At 40.5% G+C, this 19,371-nt stretch overlaps 3 protein-coding genes across 4 annotated transcripts; all 3 read right to left on the reverse strand.

Moving 5' to 3' along the window:
• Window positions 1–1,004: 1,004 nt before the first annotated feature.
• LOC109195695 (myeloid-associated differentiation marker homolog) lies at window positions 1,005–3,575 on the reverse strand. The gene is made up of 2 exons (XM_019348316.2): window positions 3,053–3,575; window positions 1,005–2,044 (listed from the first exon to the last, which is right to left on the reverse strand). Exon 2 carries the CDS (start codon window positions 1,961–1,963, stop codon window positions 1,055–1,057), a length of 909 nt encoding a protein of 302 aa, XP_019203861.1. The 5' UTR covers window positions 1,964–2,044; window positions 3,053–3,575; the 3' UTR covers window positions 1,005–1,054.
• A 1,411-nt stretch (window positions 3,576–4,986) lies between these two features.
• Window positions 4,987–9,530, reverse strand: LOC112842919 (myeloid-associated differentiation marker homolog). 2 transcript variants are annotated; one of them, XM_025900526.1, is made up of 3 exons: window positions 9,448–9,524; window positions 8,048–8,131; window positions 4,987–6,629 (listed from the first exon to the last, which is right to left on the reverse strand). In XM_025900526.1, the coding sequence occupies exons 1-3, from the start codon at window positions 9,485–9,487 to the stop codon at window positions 5,758–5,760; spliced, it is 996 nt and encodes a 331-aa protein (XP_025756311.1). In that variant the 5' UTR covers window positions 9,488–9,524; the 3' UTR covers window positions 4,987–5,757. The 2 variants fall into 2 exon arrangements, 1 of the variants encoding a protein (XP_025756311.1); XR_003214975.1 differs by having other exon boundaries at window positions 6,528–6,720; window positions 9,448–9,530.
• Window positions 9,531–10,256: 726 nt separating this feature from the next.
• Window positions 10,257–17,011, reverse strand: LOC100708534 (myeloid-associated differentiation marker homolog). The gene is made up of 2 exons (XM_019348317.2): window positions 16,792–17,011; window positions 10,257–12,785 (listed from the first exon to the last, which is right to left on the reverse strand). Exon 2 carries the CDS (start codon window positions 12,702–12,704, stop codon window positions 11,823–11,825), a length of 882 nt encoding a protein of 293 aa, XP_019203862.1. The 5' UTR covers window positions 12,705–12,785; window positions 16,792–17,011; the 3' UTR covers window positions 10,257–11,822.
• Between the last annotated feature and the right edge of the window lie 2,360 nt (window positions 17,012–19,371).

A 19,371-nucleotide genomic window follows, 5' to 3' on the forward strand; every position in this document is an offset into this window, starting at 1 on the left:
AGAATCTCTCTGAGAACAGAGGTGGTGGGTACAAGTAAACAAAGTGGTGAGAGGTAAAGTAAACAGGGGAGTATAAATAGTGTGCATTGAGCTAATGCTAATTTACAGTCAGTTTACATTCAGGCCAAATATTTTTTTTCTTTTAATTAATTAATTTATGTCATTTGTGAAGATTCACACAGCACAATTAGAGATCAGAGGAAATCAGGTTTCAAAACAGTCAGTAGGAAAATTTGGTGCTTTGCATCTATTTCAGTGGACAATCCTCAATTTGATGAATTAAATTCAGTTTTAACAGTCCAGCCTAAGGAATCATAAACTGCAACACTCACTGGACACTTTATTAGGCATACCTTGCTAGTCCCAGGTTGAATGCCCTTTGTCCTTCAGAACTGTCATAATTTACATACATACATACATACATACATATAAAGATAACTTCAACAAGGTGCTGAAAACATTCCTCAATTTTGGTCCATACTGACATGACAGCATCAGATCAGGGTGGCTGTAGCTGAGGAGGTAGAGCAGGTCATGTACTGCTCCCTGGCTGCTCCACTCTGCATGCCAGAGTATTCTTGGGTATCCATAGTGTATATATAAAAAGACAAATTACCTTTTTATATATACACTTTTGACATACACTCTGCAAAAAATATCTAACAAAAACTCAATGTTATCTTTGTTTTTATTCCTCTCTCTTATTTCCATGCACACAGCATTTTTGAGTCTTCTTTTGGAAAATCTGTTGATAGCTTATTACTATCCAAATAATAAGCATTCCTGCAAACATGAAAAATGCATTAAAATGGAAGCTGATCTGCCATTAAAAACTCCTTCTGTCTGGTTCTAGCAAAATTCAAATCATGTTATTTTCAGGGCAAATTTCAAACAACAGAGACACACAAGATTTGTCTCAGCTGTGCTATCATGCTAAAGCTTGCTTTTTCGCCTCCCATCGTGGATTGTCCTCTAGTGATACCATTAAAGTATCCATTTGCTTGCAGCAGTATAAGAGACAGCAGTTCCATAGACAAAGTAACCAAATTCAGTTTTATTTGGAGCATACTGCTACCTTTACTTCTTGTTTCTCAAATACCAGGCGGGTGGAGTAGATCAGGTCTGCCAGGTAGAGGATAAAGTTGACACCAGTGAGTACAGCCACTGTCATGCCCTTATCCCACGAACACAACCCCAGTTGTGTGCTGCAGCTGTATGGCCTGTTTTTATTCCCACGGTGCCTGGGGTCAAAGTTGAAGATAGGCCAGATGATGGTTGCTAACAGGTAGAGGACCACGGCCAGCATGGCGTAGGCTGACAGGAACCGGGGGAATGGGAAAGGCAAGCACCCAGTACACTCGCCTATACAGAGCAGGATGATGGCCGCTGACAGGATGAAGCAGATGCAGTAGACAGCCATGCAGTACTTCAGTGCATTGTGATCGTTGTACAACACAGGATCAGTCACAAAGACAAAGATGACGCAGGCCACGAAGGTCTCACAGACTTTCAATAGTCCAGGTCCTGTGGTCATGTAGCCGGCCACCTCGCCCGGACGTGCCTTGCTGATGCTCACCTCACTTATGTAAGCAATGGTAGCCAAGCAGGAGAAGACGGCTGCCATGATGCTGTAGTCGCGGATCGTATTGGGGCCCATGGAACCTTTGAGGAAGTAGAGTGGGAAGATGATAGAGGCGGACAAACAGAGTAGGGCAGCGTAGCAGGCAAAGGTGATAGGGAGGTTCTTCCAGGAAACAGGGACTTTCGTCTGCAGGCCGAAGAGCTCCACCAGAATCACGAGCAGAGTGCTGGCAAAGCTGAAGCCCCAGCAGAAGATGCACCAGTCTCCAGTGCCGGGGATGGTCCTGGCACCATGCACAGCCACGGAGAATGCCACACAGGAGAAAGCCAGGGCTGCCAGCCGTGTCCACAGCAGAGGGTTGAAGTGGAGGACTATAGCCATGATGAGAGGTGAATTGACTGATGATAGAAGCAGAAAAGATTCCTCTTATTTGTGGGAGTTTCCTCTGTCAGTCAGACAAAACTGTATGAAAAAGAAAATGATTAGTAAGTGGTGTTTTAGAGTCTGATGCAACTTTTTATGGCTCTAGATGAAATACAAGATATAACTATGTGAGGCCAGCAGTCTGTGCCCAAAGAGAGTCAGTCCTCCTACATACCAATTTCTGAGTGAAACAATGATGCCTTTGTATTTTCATGAATGGCTAAAACAAGTGAAATGGTGAAAACACAAATTGAAACCGCAAATATGACTTCACTGTGGTCAAACACATCACAGTCCATTTACATCTGGTCGAATCAGCTGGTGAACACACCATCTTTTATTTCTCTGGTAGTTTATGTCTCATACAAGCTCCAGACTTGTTCTCGTAACAGAATTGAAGCATCAAGTGTAGCCTCCAGTGGTCAAACATTTACAGTTAATGTAAAATAAATAAATAAATAAATAAAGTCTTTTTGACTTTGACTTTGACTTGATACCTTGCTAGTGCCTGGTTGAATGCCTTTGTCCTTCAGAACTGCCATAATTTACATACATATATATATAAAGATAACTTCAACGAGGTGCTGAAAACATTCCTCAATTTTGGTCCATACTGACATGACAGCATCACATTAGGGTGGCTGTAGCTGAGGAGGTAGAGCAGGTCAGGTAATAATCCCTGGCTGCTCCACTCTGCATGCCAAAGTATCCTTGGGCAAAATACTAAACCCTATGTCATGGTCCCTCAGTCTTCCCTGACTGACATATTTTGGCTTGTATCTGTCTCTGCCTTTGCTTTCTCTCTTTTCTCCCCCATATCTATTGCTGTTGTTTTTGTTGCCTGTACTCGTGGGTGGGACTCATCCTGGTTTCCCGCCTCTGGCCCGACACACCTGGAATAATCACTCACCTGTCTCTGATGGCCAGCCACTGGCCCAAGAGGCAGCTAGCTAGTCTTTGCTGGATTATTGAGCTATACAATTAGAGAAATCCAGGCTCCTTTGGCTCTGTGTTTGTGCTCTGATTGTGATCTCTTTGGATTCTTACCGTGTGTTTCCTGTGCACAGATTTCCTGGATACCCTTTCCCTGATGTGTGGTGAGCCTACCCTGAGTTGAAAGAGAGAGAGAGAGAGAGAGAGAGATTTGTGTGGACGTTCAGATGTGTGGATTTCCTTACAACAATACCTTTGTTGTATTCAATGGTTATTTGAGTTACTGCTGCAGTCCTATCAGTCTGGCCATTCTCCTATGACCTCCTCTAAGGCATTTCCACTCAGAGAACTGCTGCTGGATATTTTATCATTGTTGGATCATTTTCTGTAACCCTAGAGATGGTTATGGAGGAAATCTCAGTAGATCAGGAGCTTCTGAATGATTCTGACCGTTCTCTCTGCCACATTAACCATGAAAGTTCAAAGACAATTACACATCTTTTTTCATTCTCATGTTCAGTTTGAATTTCAGCAGGTTGTCTTGAGCATGTCTAATGCCTGAAAATGCTGAGTTGTTGCCATGTGATTGGTTGATATTTGCATTGAGCAGCTGAACAATAAAGTGACCAATTTTACCACCCACACACCTGAAGAACTTCTTGGATGATTTGTTAGTATAGCTAACTGGATATCCAGTCGTTATGCTTGTCAAATAATAAAATAAAATTTCTTCAAAAGGCACCAGCACAATATACATCAAATGGTCAACAAGTCCAGGCTGGCAATTCAGATTAAGCTGATGCCTAAGGAATAGTCAGGACTAACCCATAGTAATGCGAAACTTTAAGCTTGAATTAAATTCAAATGTAGTTACATAGTTACCCTGACCAAATGTTTTGCACCAGGCTTTTTGTCTGTGTAGGTTCTCAGTCATCCAGGCCATCGGAGTCTAAGGAGTTTAGAAAGAAAGCGACTGGACTTGTTAAAGTTTCTTGATGGCGTTGCACCTCAGTTTTAAATAGAAACGAAAAGAAGTTCAGCTGCTTTCTTTCCAAGCTCTTTAGACCAACACGCTGTTTATTTTGGCTGGAAAGGTGGAGGTATTAACATGAGAGTTGGTTGTGGGACTCATTTTTGGAGCCAGCCCCGTGTTGCCACTGAAGGTATTGGATTTTTTTGGCCTCTTGTTTTAAACCATGGCTGTTTCCATTTGGACAGGTATCTACTTACTTTACCAGTTATTTTCCTATGTGTGTGTGTCACACACTTAATATTAAATATCTATACCAGATTTTGCAGCTTCTAATAGACATATTTCAGTCTTGACTTACAAGGGGATTGACTCACATTGTGACATGACAAAGCTACACTACCAGGGTGGTAAATCAAAGCATAAAAACATGAAATTAACACACAAACATCTGTTTATCATGTGGTTTTATTGAAACACTGGAATACATTTTCCTTCGATACTGATGCGGTTTCCACACTTGAAACAGCAGAACATAGAAACTGTAAAGACTACAATCCTAAGAGCATGTAGACGGAGTGAAACCTTTTTTTTTGATAGATTTCTTTGAGTAGTACCACACAAACAGACGTAGTGAATATAACTTTAGCAGTGAGGGACCAGCATTAATAGGTTCTTTGATATTTGGAGACACCAGAAATATGAACACACAATGAAAACATTAATACGTGCACTTTGACTATATGTTTTTCTTGTTTCTTTATATCCATATATGTTCTTACAATAGATTGTAGTTCACAGACACACACATTCCATAACAAGAGCAAAAGCTAGCCTACCAATCATCTTTAACATCATGTAAACAAATGTATCACTTCTTTAAGTCATTGAATTGTTGGGATACCATGAACTTAAAAAAGACTAATTGCTAGAACCCAAAAACTCAACATTATCTTTGTTTTTATTCCACTCTGTCTTATTTACATGCACACAGCATTTTTTAAGTCTTCTTTTGGAAAATCTCTTGATAGATTACTACTATCCAAAGCATCCCTGCATACATGAAAAATGTATTTTCTGTATTAAAATGGGAACTGATTAAAAACTTTGAGTAATATCAGCAGATTCCAGCAATCACATTCAGGTCTCTATATAAAAGATAAGAGTCTATTTGGGTGACTGGAAGCAAATATTTGCCATTTACATGCCACAACACATAAACAGAAAGCCATATTGTTGTATGTGTAGACACAACCACTAACTTGCCTCCAACTCCTCCCATCTCTCTCTCCCTCTCTCTCTCTCTTCCTCTCTAAGAAATTCAGTCATGCAGTATACTTCACATAAAATTAAATCTGGCAAGGTTTCAGGGCTAATTTTTAACGTTTCGTGCCAAAAAGAGCGCAAGATTTGTGTTTTGACCATCTGAATATGTCAATCTCTGCCTATGAAAAGCTTCATTCATGGCTTGAGCACACTCTCTTTTATGTTTTTTTCAAATGCATTTCCATATTTACCACTGCACAGTTACCTTGGGCCATAGGGCATGCTTTTCTCCTTCTGTCTGGTTCTAGCAAAAGGCAAATCATATCATTTTCAGGGCAAATTTCAAACAACAAATTGAGTCACACAAGATTTGTCTCAGCTGTGCTATCATGCTAAAGTTTGCTCTTTAGCCTCCTATCACGGCTTGTCCTCTAGCCCTCTACCATTAAAGTGACCAGAGTGCTAGACTGAGTATGCCACCATTTGCTTGCAGCAGTAACAGTGACAGCAGTTCCAAAGCCTTTGACAAAGTTACCAAATTCAATTTTATTTGAAGTATTGTGCTAGCCTGACTTCCTGTTTCTCAAGCATTGACAAATACCAGGCGGGTGGAGTAGATCAGGTCTGCCAGGTAGAGGATGAAGTTGACAGCAGTGAGTAGAGCCACTGCCATACGCTTATCCCACGAACACAAGCCTGATTCTGTGCTGCAGCTGTATGGCCTATCTCTATTCCCACCATGCTTGGGGTCAAAGTTGAAGATAGGCCAGATGATGGTTGCTGACAGGTAGAGGACCACGGCCAGCATGGCGTAGGCTGACAGGAACCGGGGGAATGGGAAAGGCAAGCACCCAGTACACTCGCCTATACAGAGCAGGATGATGGCTGCTGACAGGATGAAGCAGATGCAGTAGACAGCCATGCAGTACTTTGGTGCATCGTGACGGTCGTACAACACAGGATCAGTCACAAAGACGAAGATGATGCAGGCCACGAAGGTCTCACAGACTTTCAACAGTCCAGGTCCTGTGGCCATGTAGCCGACCACCTCGCCCGGACGTGCCTTGCTGATGCTCACCTCACTTATGTAAGCAACGGTAGCCAAGCAGGAGAAGACGGCTGCCACAATGCGGTAGTCGCGGATCGAACTGGGGCCTGTGGAATGTTTGAGGAAGTAGAGTGGGAAGATGATAGAGGCGGACAAACAGAGTAGGGCAGCGTAGCAGGCAAAGGTGATAGGGAAGTTCTTCCAGGAAACAGGGACTTTCATCTGCAGACCGAAGAGCTCCACCAGAATCACGAGCAGAGTGCCGGCAAAGCTGAAGGCCCAGCAGAAGATGCACCAGTCTCCGCTGATGGGGATGGTCCTGGCACCATGCACAGCCACGGAGAATGCCACACAGGAGAAAGCCAGGGCTGCCAGCCGTGTCCACAGCAGAGGGTTGAAGTGGAGGACTATAGCCATGATGAGAGGTGAATTGACTGATGATAGAAGCAGAAAAGATTCCTCTTATTTGTGGGAGTTTCCTCTGTCAGGCAGACAAAACTTTAAGAAAAAGAAAATGATTAGTAAGTGGTGTTTTAGAGTCTGATGCAACTTTTTATGGCTCTAGATGAAATACAAGATATAACTATGTGAGGCCAGCAGTCTGTGCCCAAAGAGAGTCAGTCCTCCTACATACTCATTTCTGAGTGAAACAATGATGCCTTTGTATTTTCATGAATGGCTAAAACAAGTGAAATCCTGAAAACACAAAACTACAAATATGACTTCACTGTGGTCAAACGCATCATAGTCCATTTACATCTGGTCAAATCAGCTGGTGAACACGCCATCTTTTATTCTCTGGTAGTTTATGTCTCATAGAAGCGCCAGACTTGTTCTCATAACAGAATTGAAGCATCAAGTGCAGCCTCCAGTGGTCAAACATTTACAGTCGTTGTGACAGTTGTCACTGATTCACACCCTGGGGTCCACGCAAAGCTGAAAGGAATCTCTGAGAACAGAGGTGAGGGGTACAAGTAAAGAGAGTAGTGAGAGGTAGTTACTTTCAGGCCAAATATTGTTTTTCCTTTTAGTTAATTAATTTATATTTATTTGTTCTTTAACAAGATGCTGAAAACATTTCTTAATTTTGGTCCATACTGACATGACAACATCACAACATGGTGACTGTAGCTGAGGAGGTAGAGCAGGTCATGTACTAATACTTGGCTGCTACACTCTGCATGCCCAAATATCCTTGGGCAAGATACTGAACCCACTGATGCATCTATAAGAGTGTGAATATATGTCATGGTCCCTCAGTCCTCCCTGACTGGCTTCAGCCTCCTCCTATCTTCCTGTTGCCTGTACTCGTGGGTGGGACTCATCCTGGTTTCCCACCTCTGGCCCGACACACCTGGAATAATCACCCACCTGTTTCTGATGTCAGGCCACTGCCACAAGATGCAGTCAGTCAGTCTTTGCTGATCTCCTTGGATTCTTACCGTGTATTTCCTCTGCACAGATTTCATGGATACCCTTGGAGCATGATTTCCCGCCTTCGCATTGTGTTTAACATTATTTCATTTTCAGTGTGTAAATAAACGCACTGAACTTTGACTTCCTGAGTCTAGCATTTGAGTCCAGCCTGCCTGAACAAACGTGTGTGGCGGTTACAACGTGCGCAAATGTTAGATAGAAAGCACTAAGCTAGAGCCTGTATGAATGAAAAACCTGAGACCTGACAGCTTTTTGTCTGAGACCTGAGGATGTCCTAAAATGTACACCGTACCAAGGTCTGGGTGAGCCCATGAGTGAGTTGATCCTGAGAGGTCCTGATGATGAGACAGGGAGGTGGGCAGGTGGAACAGAGTGGAGAAATTCGTACCTGAGCTGTGGTGGAATTGACGGCAACCAATGATCGAGCTGAGGTTCACTGTAGGCAGACTGTGAATGTGATCGCTGGACTTGACTGGAGACAGAGAAACAAGATTAGTACAAATATTAGCAATAGCAATAAGCACGAGCCTATTGCTATTACGTCAGGTTAGCTGACGTTCTGGCGAAGAGTAGTTGTGATCACTGGTCTTAAGTAATGCCGTGATAATCAGCATCAGGTGCGGCTCCCTCAGGGAATATAAGTTCACCCAGAGGAAGAGACATGAAGCATGGCAGGAAAACACAATGCTATTCACCCGGACCATGACAGGTTTGTTGTATAAAGCACTTTGAGAGCTCGAGTAAAAAAATAATAATAATAAAATAAGGTTGCATACATGAACCAGTCTACATACCACAGTTGATGTGTCCTATTCAACCATGTTTCAAAGAGGCTCTCTTCCATTGAGGCCTTCTTAGTACAATGGAACGATTCTGATATGAATGGAGCTTTTTGCAATATTGTTGAGCAAGAGGTTCATAAGGTTTGACGTGTTCTGCAGGGATCCTCTCTGCATACCTTTGTTGTAATCAATGGTGATTTGAGTTACTGTTGCGGTCCTATTAGTCTTGCCATTCTCCTATGATCTCCTCTGAGGCATTTCTGCCCAGAGAACTGCTGCTGGATATTTTACCATTGTTGGATCATTTTCTGTAATATTCAGACCGCTCTCTCTCTCTGCCACAACAACCATGAAAGTTTAAAAAGAAACTTAAAAACCCTTTCTTCATTCTCATGTTCAGTTTGAATTTTGCAGGTTGTCTTGAGCATGTCTAATGCCTGCAAGTGCTGAGTTGTTGCCATGTGATTGACTGATATTTGCATTGAACAGCTGAGCAATAAAGTGACCAATTTTACCACCCACAGACCTGAAGAACTTCTTGCATGATCTGTTAGTATAGTTAACTGTATATCTAGTCGTTATGCTTGCACTAACCCTAGTCATGTGTAACCCATTTGTGTGTGTTATGCCTGTGATGTATTGTGTTCTGGTATTTAATTAACAGACAGGAGACAGCACTGGATCTCTGGTCTCTTTACTGTCAATCACTGCAATATATAGAAATACAGAAAACCATGAGCTGTGTGTGTTGTGCATCTGCTAGGCCGGCTCTCCTGATAAAATAATTAAATCCATGTCATTAACAAAATACAGTAGAGATTTCTTTCACTTGCCATTAGCAACCAGGCTAACTTAGCATGCTAGTGTTACAGTTCTATCCTCGAGGTAAACTCATTAAAAACTAATTATTAAACAAACCAAAACGTGGCAGTTTGGTCATATTCAACTTACAACTAACGGCCTTAAGAAACTTTTATTTCCTGAGAGCAACCTGACAGTGACTTACCTCGGGCCATGCTGGAAGGAGCTGTGACCAGGGCACACATGCACGCGCCTGTGTAATCACGCAGTGCACAACCACACGAACACAGACTCAAAACACATAGGCAGGAGATTAAAACACAAAATAAAATATTTAATTAAAAAAGGGAGTTTTGGTGAAATTCATAAGGATTTCACACATTTGATACATATGCATAACTTCAGCTTTAAATTAAATTCAAATGTAGTTACATAGTTACCCTGACCAAATGTTTTGCACCAGGCTTTTTGTCTGTGTAGGTTCTCAGTCATCCAGGCCATCGGAGTCTAAGGAGTTTAGAAAGAAAGCGACTGGACTTGTTAAAGTTTCTTGATGGCGTTGCACCTCAGTTTTAAATAGAAACTCAAGAAACTGAAAGAAGTTCAGGTGCTTTCTTTCCAAGCTCTTTAGACCAACACGCTGTTTATTTTGGCTGGAAAGGTGGAGGTATTAACATGAGAGTTGGTTGTGGGACTCATTTTTGGAGCCAGCCCCGTGTTGCCACTGAAGGTATTGATTTTTTTGGCCTCTTGCTTTAAACCCTGATTGTTTCCATTTGGACAGGTATACTTTACCAGTTATTTTCCTATGTGTGTGTGTCACACACTAAATATTAAATATCTATACCAGATTTTGCTGCTTCTAATAGACTTTGACATATTTCAGTCTTTACTAAGAAGAGGAGCTACACCACCAGGGTGGCTAAAAAAAAGTTTAGAGTTAAATAAAATATTTAAATTGGATCTTATGGGAACTAAACCAAAGCATAAAAATATGAAACTAACACACAAACATCTGTTTATCATGTGGTTTTATTGAAACACTGGAATACATTTTCCATCAACACTGATGTGGTTTCCACACTTGAAACAACAGAGTATAAAAAAATGTAAAGACTACAATCCTAAGAGCATCTAGACTGAGAGAAAACTTTGTTAATAGATTTCTATGAGCAGTACAAAACAAATAGATGTAATGAATATAACCTTAGCAGTGAGGGACCAGCGTTAGTAGGTTCTTTGATATTTGAGGACACCAGAAATATAAACACACAATGAAAACATTAATACCTGTACTTTGACTATATGTTTTACTTGTTTCTTTAAATCCATATATGTTCTTACAATAGATTATAGCTCACAGATACACACATTCCATAACAAGAGCAAAAGCTAGCCTACCAATCATCTTTAACATCATGTAAACAAATTCATCACTTCTTTAAGTCATTGAATTGTTGGGATATCATGAAGTTTAAAAAAATGACTGACTGATGCAACCCTGTCAGCTGCTTTGTGTACTGCAATGAAGTTTAATGATGCCATTAAAAAAAAAAAGGTCACACAAGTCAGTCACATGGCACTGAAATATTTTCTGTAACAGTTAATCTGAAATGTTCACTGACTGTCTTTATATATATACACTGACATACACTCTGCCAAAAGTATCAAACAAAAACTCAACATTATCTTTGTTTTAATTTTTCTGTCTTATTTACATGCACACAGCATTTTTTAAGTTTTCTTTTGGAAAATCTCTTGATAGATTACTACTATCCAAAGCATCCCTGCATACATGAAAAATTTATTTTCTGTATTAAAATGGGAACTGATCTGCCATTAAAAACTTTGAGTAATATCAGCAGATTCCAGCAATCACATTCAGGTCTCTATATAAAAGATAAGAGTCTATTTGGGTGACTGGAAGCAAATATTTGCCATTTACATGCCCCAACACATGAACAGAAAGCCATATTGTTGTATGTGTAGACACAACCACTAACTTGCCACTTACTCCTCCCTTCTCTCCCTCTCTCGCTTTCTCTCTAAGAAATTCAGTCATGCAGTATACTTCACACAAAATTAAATCTGGCAAGGTTTCAGGGCTAATTTTTAACGTTTCGGGCCAAAAAGAGCACAAGATTTGTGTTTTGACCATCTGAATATGTCAATCTCTGCCTATGAAAAGCTTCATTCATGGCTTGAGCACACTCTCTTTTATGTTTTTTTCAAATGCATTTCCATATTTACCACTGCACAGTTACCTTGGGCCATAGGGCATGCTTTTCTCCTTCTGTCTGGTTCTAGCAAAAGGCAAATCATATCCTTTTCAGGGCAAATTTCAAACAACAAATTGAGTCACACGGGATTTATCTAATCTGTGCTATCATGCTAAAGTTTGCTCTTTAGCCTCCTATCACAGCTTGTCCTCTAGTGATACCATTAAAGTGGCCAGAGTGCTAGACTGAGTATGCCACCATTTGCTTGCAGCAGTAACAGTGACAGCAGTTCCAAAGCCTTTGTCAAAGTGGGCAAATTCAATTTTATTTGAAGCATACTGCTAGCCTGACTTCCTGTTTTTTAAGCATTGACAAATACCAGGCGGGTGGAGTAGATCAAGTCTGCCAGGTAGAGGATGAAGTTGACACCAGTGAGTACAGCCACTGCCATACACTTATCCCACAAACACAACCCCCGTTGTGAGCTGCAGCCGTATGGCCTATCTCTACTCCCACCATGCTTGGGGTCAAAGTTGAAGATAGGCCAGATGATGGTTGCTGACAGGTAGAGGACCACAGCCAGCATGGCGTAGGCTGACAGGAACCGGGGGAATGGGAAAGGCAAGCATCCAGTACACTCGCCTATACAGAGCAGGATGATGGCCGCTGACAGGATGAAGCAGATGCAGTAGACAGCCATGCAGTACTTCAGTGCATCGTGACGGTCGTACAACACAGGGTCACTCACAAAGACGAAGATGACGCAGGCCACGAAGGTCTCACAGACTTTCAATAGTCCAGGTCCTGTGGCCATGTAGCCGGCCACCTCACCTGGACGTGCCTTGCTGATGCTCACCTCACTTATGTAAGCAACGGTTGCCAAGCAGGAGAAGGCGGTTACCACGATGCGGTAGTCGCGGATCGTACTGGAGCCTGATAAACCCTTGAGGAAGTAGAGTGGGAAGATGATAGAGGCGGACAAACAGAGTAGGGCAGCGTAGCAGGCAAATGTGATAGGGAAGTTCTTCCAGGAAACAGGGGCTTTTGTCTGCAGGCCGAAGAGCTCCACCAGAATCACGAGCAGAGTGCCGGCAAAGCTGAAGGCCCAGCAGAAGATGCACCAGTCTCCTGTGCCATGCTCGAGTTTGGCACCATGCACGGCCACAGAGAATGCCACACAGGAGAAAGCCATGGCTGCCAGCCGTGTCCACAGTAGAGGGCTGGAGTGGAGGACTATACCCATGATGAGAGGTGAATTGGGCGAAGAGAGAAGCAGAAGAGATTCCTCTTATTTGTGGGAGTTGCCTCTGTCAGGCAGACAAACCTGTAAGAAGAAAAAGAAACTGATTAGTAAGTGGTATTTTTGAGTCTCATGCAACTTTTTATGGCTCTAGATGAAATATAAGATATAACTATGCGCGACCAGCAACCTGTGTGCAAACAGGGTTCATCCGACTACATGCCAATTTCTGAGTGGAACAATTCTGCCGTTGTATTTTCATGAATGACTTAAACAACAACTCAAATCCTGAAAACACAATTCGAAACCGCAAATAATGACTTCACTGTGGTCAAGCGTGTCACAGCCCATTCACATCTGGTCAAATCAGCTGGTGAACACACCATTTTATTTCTCTGGTAGTTTATGTCTCATACAAGCTGCAGACTTGTTCTTGTAACAGAATTGAAGCACCGAGCGCAGCCACTTTCTTTCAGACATTGCTCAATAGTCATGTCCTCAGAGATGGGTGTGGTGCTACAAACTCCACAGACCCCTGTCTGTCATCGTGTTGCAAACGTGGCCTATTTGTTCCACACCCACTCCCACTGTCGCAAGTACAGCGCAATTTGGAATTTAAACTATGACTATAGTCTAAGGAAAGCTGAAGTCTTTTTGCCCTCTCCTTTTTTGGGTAGAAAATTCAGTGTAACATAGCACCGAGCAAGATTATATTGCTCCTAATATCTAGTATCTTTAAGGTGTTTTAATGATTTTTTTTTATATTTGACAAGAGGATTTAATGTTTAATGTTTAAAGCTCGAGCTTCAGATAGCTCAGGCTCAAAAGCCCCGCCCACTAAATGTTCAAACCTTCTGTTTGCAAGGGAAGAGAGTGGCTCTATGGTAGAACTCAAACAGCTTTTCTATTAAACTGAGCAGAGCCGGAAATCAGCTAGGCACACTTTAAAATGTCAGAAAACATCCAAAATTGCCATGACAGAGATGAATGCAACGTTTTCACTCGAAAAGTACTTAACTTGATACAAACTGATACAAAACACAGCATCGCTGTTTTTGCCTTATTTTTTATCATCAACAGTTTTTATTTATTTCATTTTAAACTTCAATAACAGAACTTAAAAATAAATACATAAGTAAATAATTTTTTAAAAAAACAAACAAAAACAACAACAACAACAACATCAAAAAACAAACAAACAAACAAAAAACAAAACAAAAACAAAGGGAAGTTATCCTATTCTTTCTTCACACACCAATCCCCACACCACCACTCTATCATTACTCGTCTGTTCTTCAAGTTACAGAAAGCCAGCTTGTAAAGGGGGACCAAATACAATCATATTGATGCAATGTATCTAATAAACCATAAGTCACTTTTTCGTAAGATGCCAACTCAGCCATTGTCATTAGCCACTCTTCATAGGGAGGGGGGTTCTTTTTCCGCCAATGTCTTAGCAGGACCCGTTTGGCCGTAGTAAGAGCCAGAATAATCCATCTTTTTGTATAACTGGAAGAATCTGCATCAGAAAGTTCTGTGGTTATACCAAGTATGGACAGCTTTGGTGAGATACCAAATCTCCTTTTCAAAACACTGAAAATTACCTCCATTATGTTTTCCCACCGATCCCGAAGTGCCAAACAGCTCCATAAGATATGTAAAATAGAAGCGTTTTGACCATCACATCTCCAACATTCGTCCGTAGGGGCCAGGTTCCATTTATACAATTGTTGCGGAGTTCGATGCCACCTATGGATTATCTTAAGTTTAACAAATCTACTGCCTGTTTCTTTATACATAGTATTAACATTTTGAAAACATGAATCCCATTCAACTGAAGATATGTCCAATGCCATGTCCTGGGCCCAATAGCCCTTAACTTTAAGGAGAGGGTCAGCTGACCGTTCTTGCTGTTTTTGCCTTATATCTTTTGGTACACTTATCCCTCATCCTTCTTACCGTTTGCTCAATTTCATTGCTCAGCCTTCCACCCAAAATAATTAGTACCAGTGTTATCTCCAGACTTACCAAAAATTACTTACAAAATGCTTTTAGCGATCTGTATGCAAATATTTTCCAGATAATATAATTTACCCCAAACTGCAACTGGTTGGGCAGCTGCACTGCACTGCAAGGTTGACAAGATTAGTCAACTTACAGAAGAGTTCATATCCTGTCATTGTCCTTGCTGTAATGCTTTTAGGAAACTTCTATATAGCAGCTTATCTACAGTGGTGTTTTGGGGGGGTTGGATTTTTTTCCTTCGTTTTTTTTCCCACATCTAACATTTTTACAGCTCAGATTCACTCTGGCAACACTGGCTGCCTTTCCTCCCTTCCCCTCATGACACCTACTGCCTGATTGGCTCCACAAGTGCTCCTCTCCTTACACAGCTTACACAGAGAGACAGTTATAAACATAGAGAAAAGGCCTGTTTACATTAGTCCTATTAAACATCTATGAAACAGTCATGGTTGGGGAGGTGAAAAGCTAAACTGGTGGTGAGGTATCAAGACAAAGAAGTGAACAAAAAAGAGAGAAATGGAAAAAAAAAGACCATGCAAACTGATTCAGGATGACTCACTTCACCCTAGGAGGGAGGGGAACACGGGGGAAGCCCTGTGCCTTGGCCACAGAAGGACACATAGTTTAAACACAGTGATGGAGTGGAATAGCAAAAGGTTGAGTCACTACAAGGCCTCTCGCTTTCACCACTCCTCCTTCCTCTCTCTCTACCTCCTCCCCTATTTCTTATAAAAATTTTCCAAGTTACTCATGGATTCCAGATGTGCTGCAGTCTGGTTGCTGCTGAACAACTGGTAACTTTGTCATGTTTGCCAAGTTTTGTCTTTTCTTCTCTTTTTCTTTCCTTGCTTTCCTCCTCATGGTCTCATTTGGTGGCTGGCTACTCCCTCTCTTTTCCATCAGTTGTCCTCTTTCTCCCTCCCTGTTCAAAAGTCCCTACCCAGCCTGGGAGTTAGGGTACCAATTATGCTTTGTGTAAACCACTCAAAATAAATGAATATGGAGGGTCGTAATGGAAAAATCAATCCCGCTACTCCTACTGCCATTGCTTTGCTACTTGTGGAATTGAATCAGGAAAGAATAAAGGAGAGGAAAATAGTCATGATAGAGAAAAAAGCGTAGAAAAGGACTTCCTTAATTGCAAGTGATGCTGAAAATAGAAAATAGATTATATCAGGATGTGAAAGCATCATGCTCCTCTGCACAGTCGCTTTACACGTATCACACACGCACACAAATATCAAGATGTACTATCATGTCAAGATGTTCAGGAAACGAGTGTTTCAGTGTCCCAGCAGAGAGGTCATGTGGGCTCCTTGTTTTGTTGCCATGACACATCGTTAGTTACTCAATTTCACCTATAATCCACTTACAGGGATGGAGGCACAAGATGAACAAGATGAACTCTGTTGGCAAACCATTTCAGTATGTGCAAGTCAGAGCATGATGCCAGTGTATTCAAACCTGAGCGCTGCGTTTTGAAAGGTTGATAGGCATTTGCTGAAAAAATCCTAAGTAGTCGAGGCACAAAATCTCTCTGATAAAACGTACAGTGAGGATCACATTTTGATTCTCTGAGACTGACCCACTCAACAAAAGCCACATCTCTTAATAAAAATTAAAGGAAAAACTTTAAAAAATAAATAAATAAATATTTAGGCATATCAGGCTAATATCAGGTAAAGGAGAATGTAACCCCTTTGTAAAGTAAAACATGTAAGTTTGACAGCGGTTCATTCATTGACAGTCAAAGTGGGAGTGCCACTTGCCACACCCTGCTCCAACCACAGAAACACACCACACTGCAGTCTTTTAAAAACATCTTGTCTCAAAAGAATGTAACAAACATTTTGTTTTGAAAAATCGAACTACAAGATAATATTTAGTAAAACATGTGGATATTTAAAGTTACTCCTCATGGTGGAAAATTCTAATTCGTCGAAAGCCTGTAGATTTTCAAAATAAAAGCGTAGACTAAGTAATCAATTCTTCTCAATAAGCACGTTGGTAGGCATCGTGCAGCATGTTTGGAAAGTCTTTCCTGTACACTTCTCAAAACGCCTACCTTGATCGCAAAAACACCACACCGGGAAGTTTCCTTTCTGTTTTCTCGTTGCTGCTGCTCTCAGCTCCTGACAACATGCAAGTGGTAGGAGAGCCGACGATTACAGGTCCTCAGCCCCCTGGCTGGATCTTCTAGTAGCTCAGACGAGCTGCTCCCCGCCCCAAAAAACCAAATTAGGCGTCAAATGTCTGCACCGTTATTCTCGTCTGACTTAAATCATCCTCCTTCTCCTCCTCCTCATCTCCCTCCTCCATGCTACCCAGGCTGCTGCTCTGTTACACTGAGCCCTCCTATCTAATCTTCCGAATTAGTTTAATACTATTTATTGATGCTAAACTAATGAAAAGCAGGGAATCAAAATAATGAAAAGCTTCTGTGAGTGACTGCGGCTTTCTAAGTGAAGTCTGTTAGCGTGATATGCTTATTGGAAATGCAGAGTTACCCGAAAGTTCACTTTTCATTGTGCCACAGTCATTCTAAAAGCATGACTTGCCACTTGGCAGCCATCTTGATATTTACCTATTTTGAAAATTGATCTAAATTAATTTCAGTATCACTTAAATAAATCTTGGGCTGACATTTAAGGAGATTTCACGAACGGCAAAGATGGTGGCAGAACCCAAGAAGCTGATGCTTCTCAATAAGAGAAAATGGCTGGGAAATTAGCAATACCTTGCTATAAGCTATGGAAGCTTGTTTCCAACTCTGATTTGTATGTGCGTGTTTGTGTGTGTGAGAGAGAGAGACGGATTTATTTATTTACTTATTTTTGCCATCTGCAAGACAGAATTGCAGGTTATTCATCTCAAAATCTCGATTTAATATCTCTTGTTTATTTTTAAATTGCATTGCAACATTTTGAGTTAGGACAGCTCAGATTAATCCCAGTAGCAGTAAATAAAAACAAACAACTAAAATAAAATACCAAGTTTAAAAAAAAAAGTAGTGGAAACAAGCTTCCATAGATTGTATGTCACATTTGATTTTAAAAAAGGCTATTATTTTTTTTATTTTCTCCTTCTAATCAGGTATTTTTTCACACGTTGTCATAACCACATAACTATTACTGAATAATTGTACAGTTCTGTTATTCATAATGTCACTGGACAAAAGCATAGATAGGGCTGGTGATAGAATATACCCTAAGTAGTTCTATATTCTACTTTTATTTTACTTGCAAATCTTGTAGACTGCTGCTTATTTTAAAAGCTGTAGTTAGATATTATATTGTATATTGTAATACTAATCAGAAATATATAGTAAGTAAAATAATCTCCAGCTGCAAAGTAAAAGTGATGTACAGGTTAATGAATCAATAATTATCATCTAATAGCATGATGTTAATAATACGTATGTATAATGGTATTCTAAAACCTTTGTATTACTTAAGCGGGGTCATGACTTTTATATGAGAGCAATTATATAAGTATGTGTTTCACTACTTGGAAAATAAGTTGCTTAATGAAAACTAATGTTTAAACACTTGTCATGTGATGCTGTTCGCCTGAAAATCATCCACCTGCTTTCTACGCTGTATTTATTTGTGATTAAATATTCAGATTTCCCCACAACGTACCATCCTGGAAACATCCTGAGTTGCCCGATATCTGATTAGAAAATCAGACGTTAACGTTTTAGAAACCCACACGTGAAGTGTGGCCATTAAAAAAACACAATCAATGTTGTCATCTTCATCAGCGTTACTATGGCTACGGGCCGGATGTGCTAAACATTTGTCAGCGCTTCCCTTTGAATGTTTGCACTCGGAGTATATTTTTCACGCTGTTGCTTGGCAACGACACCCTGACAACCATATTTATTTGTACACTGTAAAATATAACTTGTTTCAACTTAAAAATATCAGGTAAAGGGCTGCCTTAAAATTTTAAGTTAAGTCAAGAAATAGAGTTTGTTCTTGTAACACAACCAAATGTTATGTTGATGAAAAATCACATGTTGTCTAAACTTTCGACTTAGTTTAGTTGACTGAGATTTGTTAGTCAGTTCAACTCCTTTAATTGTCATTTTTACTTGGGAAAACCCTTTCAGCTAAATTAAAATAATCTATTGTTTAAACTCTTGTCCTAGTTCAGTTGACTTGGGTTTTTTAGTTAATTCAAATACTTTAGTAGTTCTTTTAACTTAGGAATCTATTTTAGCTTAACTAACATAATCTGTTAGCTAAGTTGATTTAAGTTTATTAATTAACTGAGCTCCTTAAGGTGGCTGAGTGAACTTGTAAATCAGTTTCATTTTAATTATCAGAGTTGACTGACTGGATGTAAAGAAAAATGTGTATTAAACATCTTAAGTTTTGTTTTGTTTTTTTAGCTTTCTAACATCCATTTCAGCAAAACTACCTGTTAGGTTTATCTTAGATCTCAGGTTTAAATATCTACATTCCTTTAAATTAATTTTCCGTTGTTTACAGAAAAAAAATAAAACCCCACAGATTCCATTAAAGTGTATCTGATCATTTCAAGTTTGTTTTAAGAACATGACAAGACAATTACTCATGAGCACCCAACATTCACCATTTATTGTGCCATCTTAGTCATCTGAGAAACAGAAAAATCAGTG

The sequence above is a fragment of the Oreochromis niloticus genome, linkage group LG18 (assembly GCF_001858045.2).
Source record: "Oreochromis niloticus isolate F11D_XX linkage group LG18, O_niloticus_UMD_NMBU, whole genome shotgun sequence".
NCBI classification, from domain to species: Eukaryota; Metazoa; Chordata; class Actinopteri; order Cichliformes; family Cichlidae; genus Oreochromis; species Oreochromis niloticus.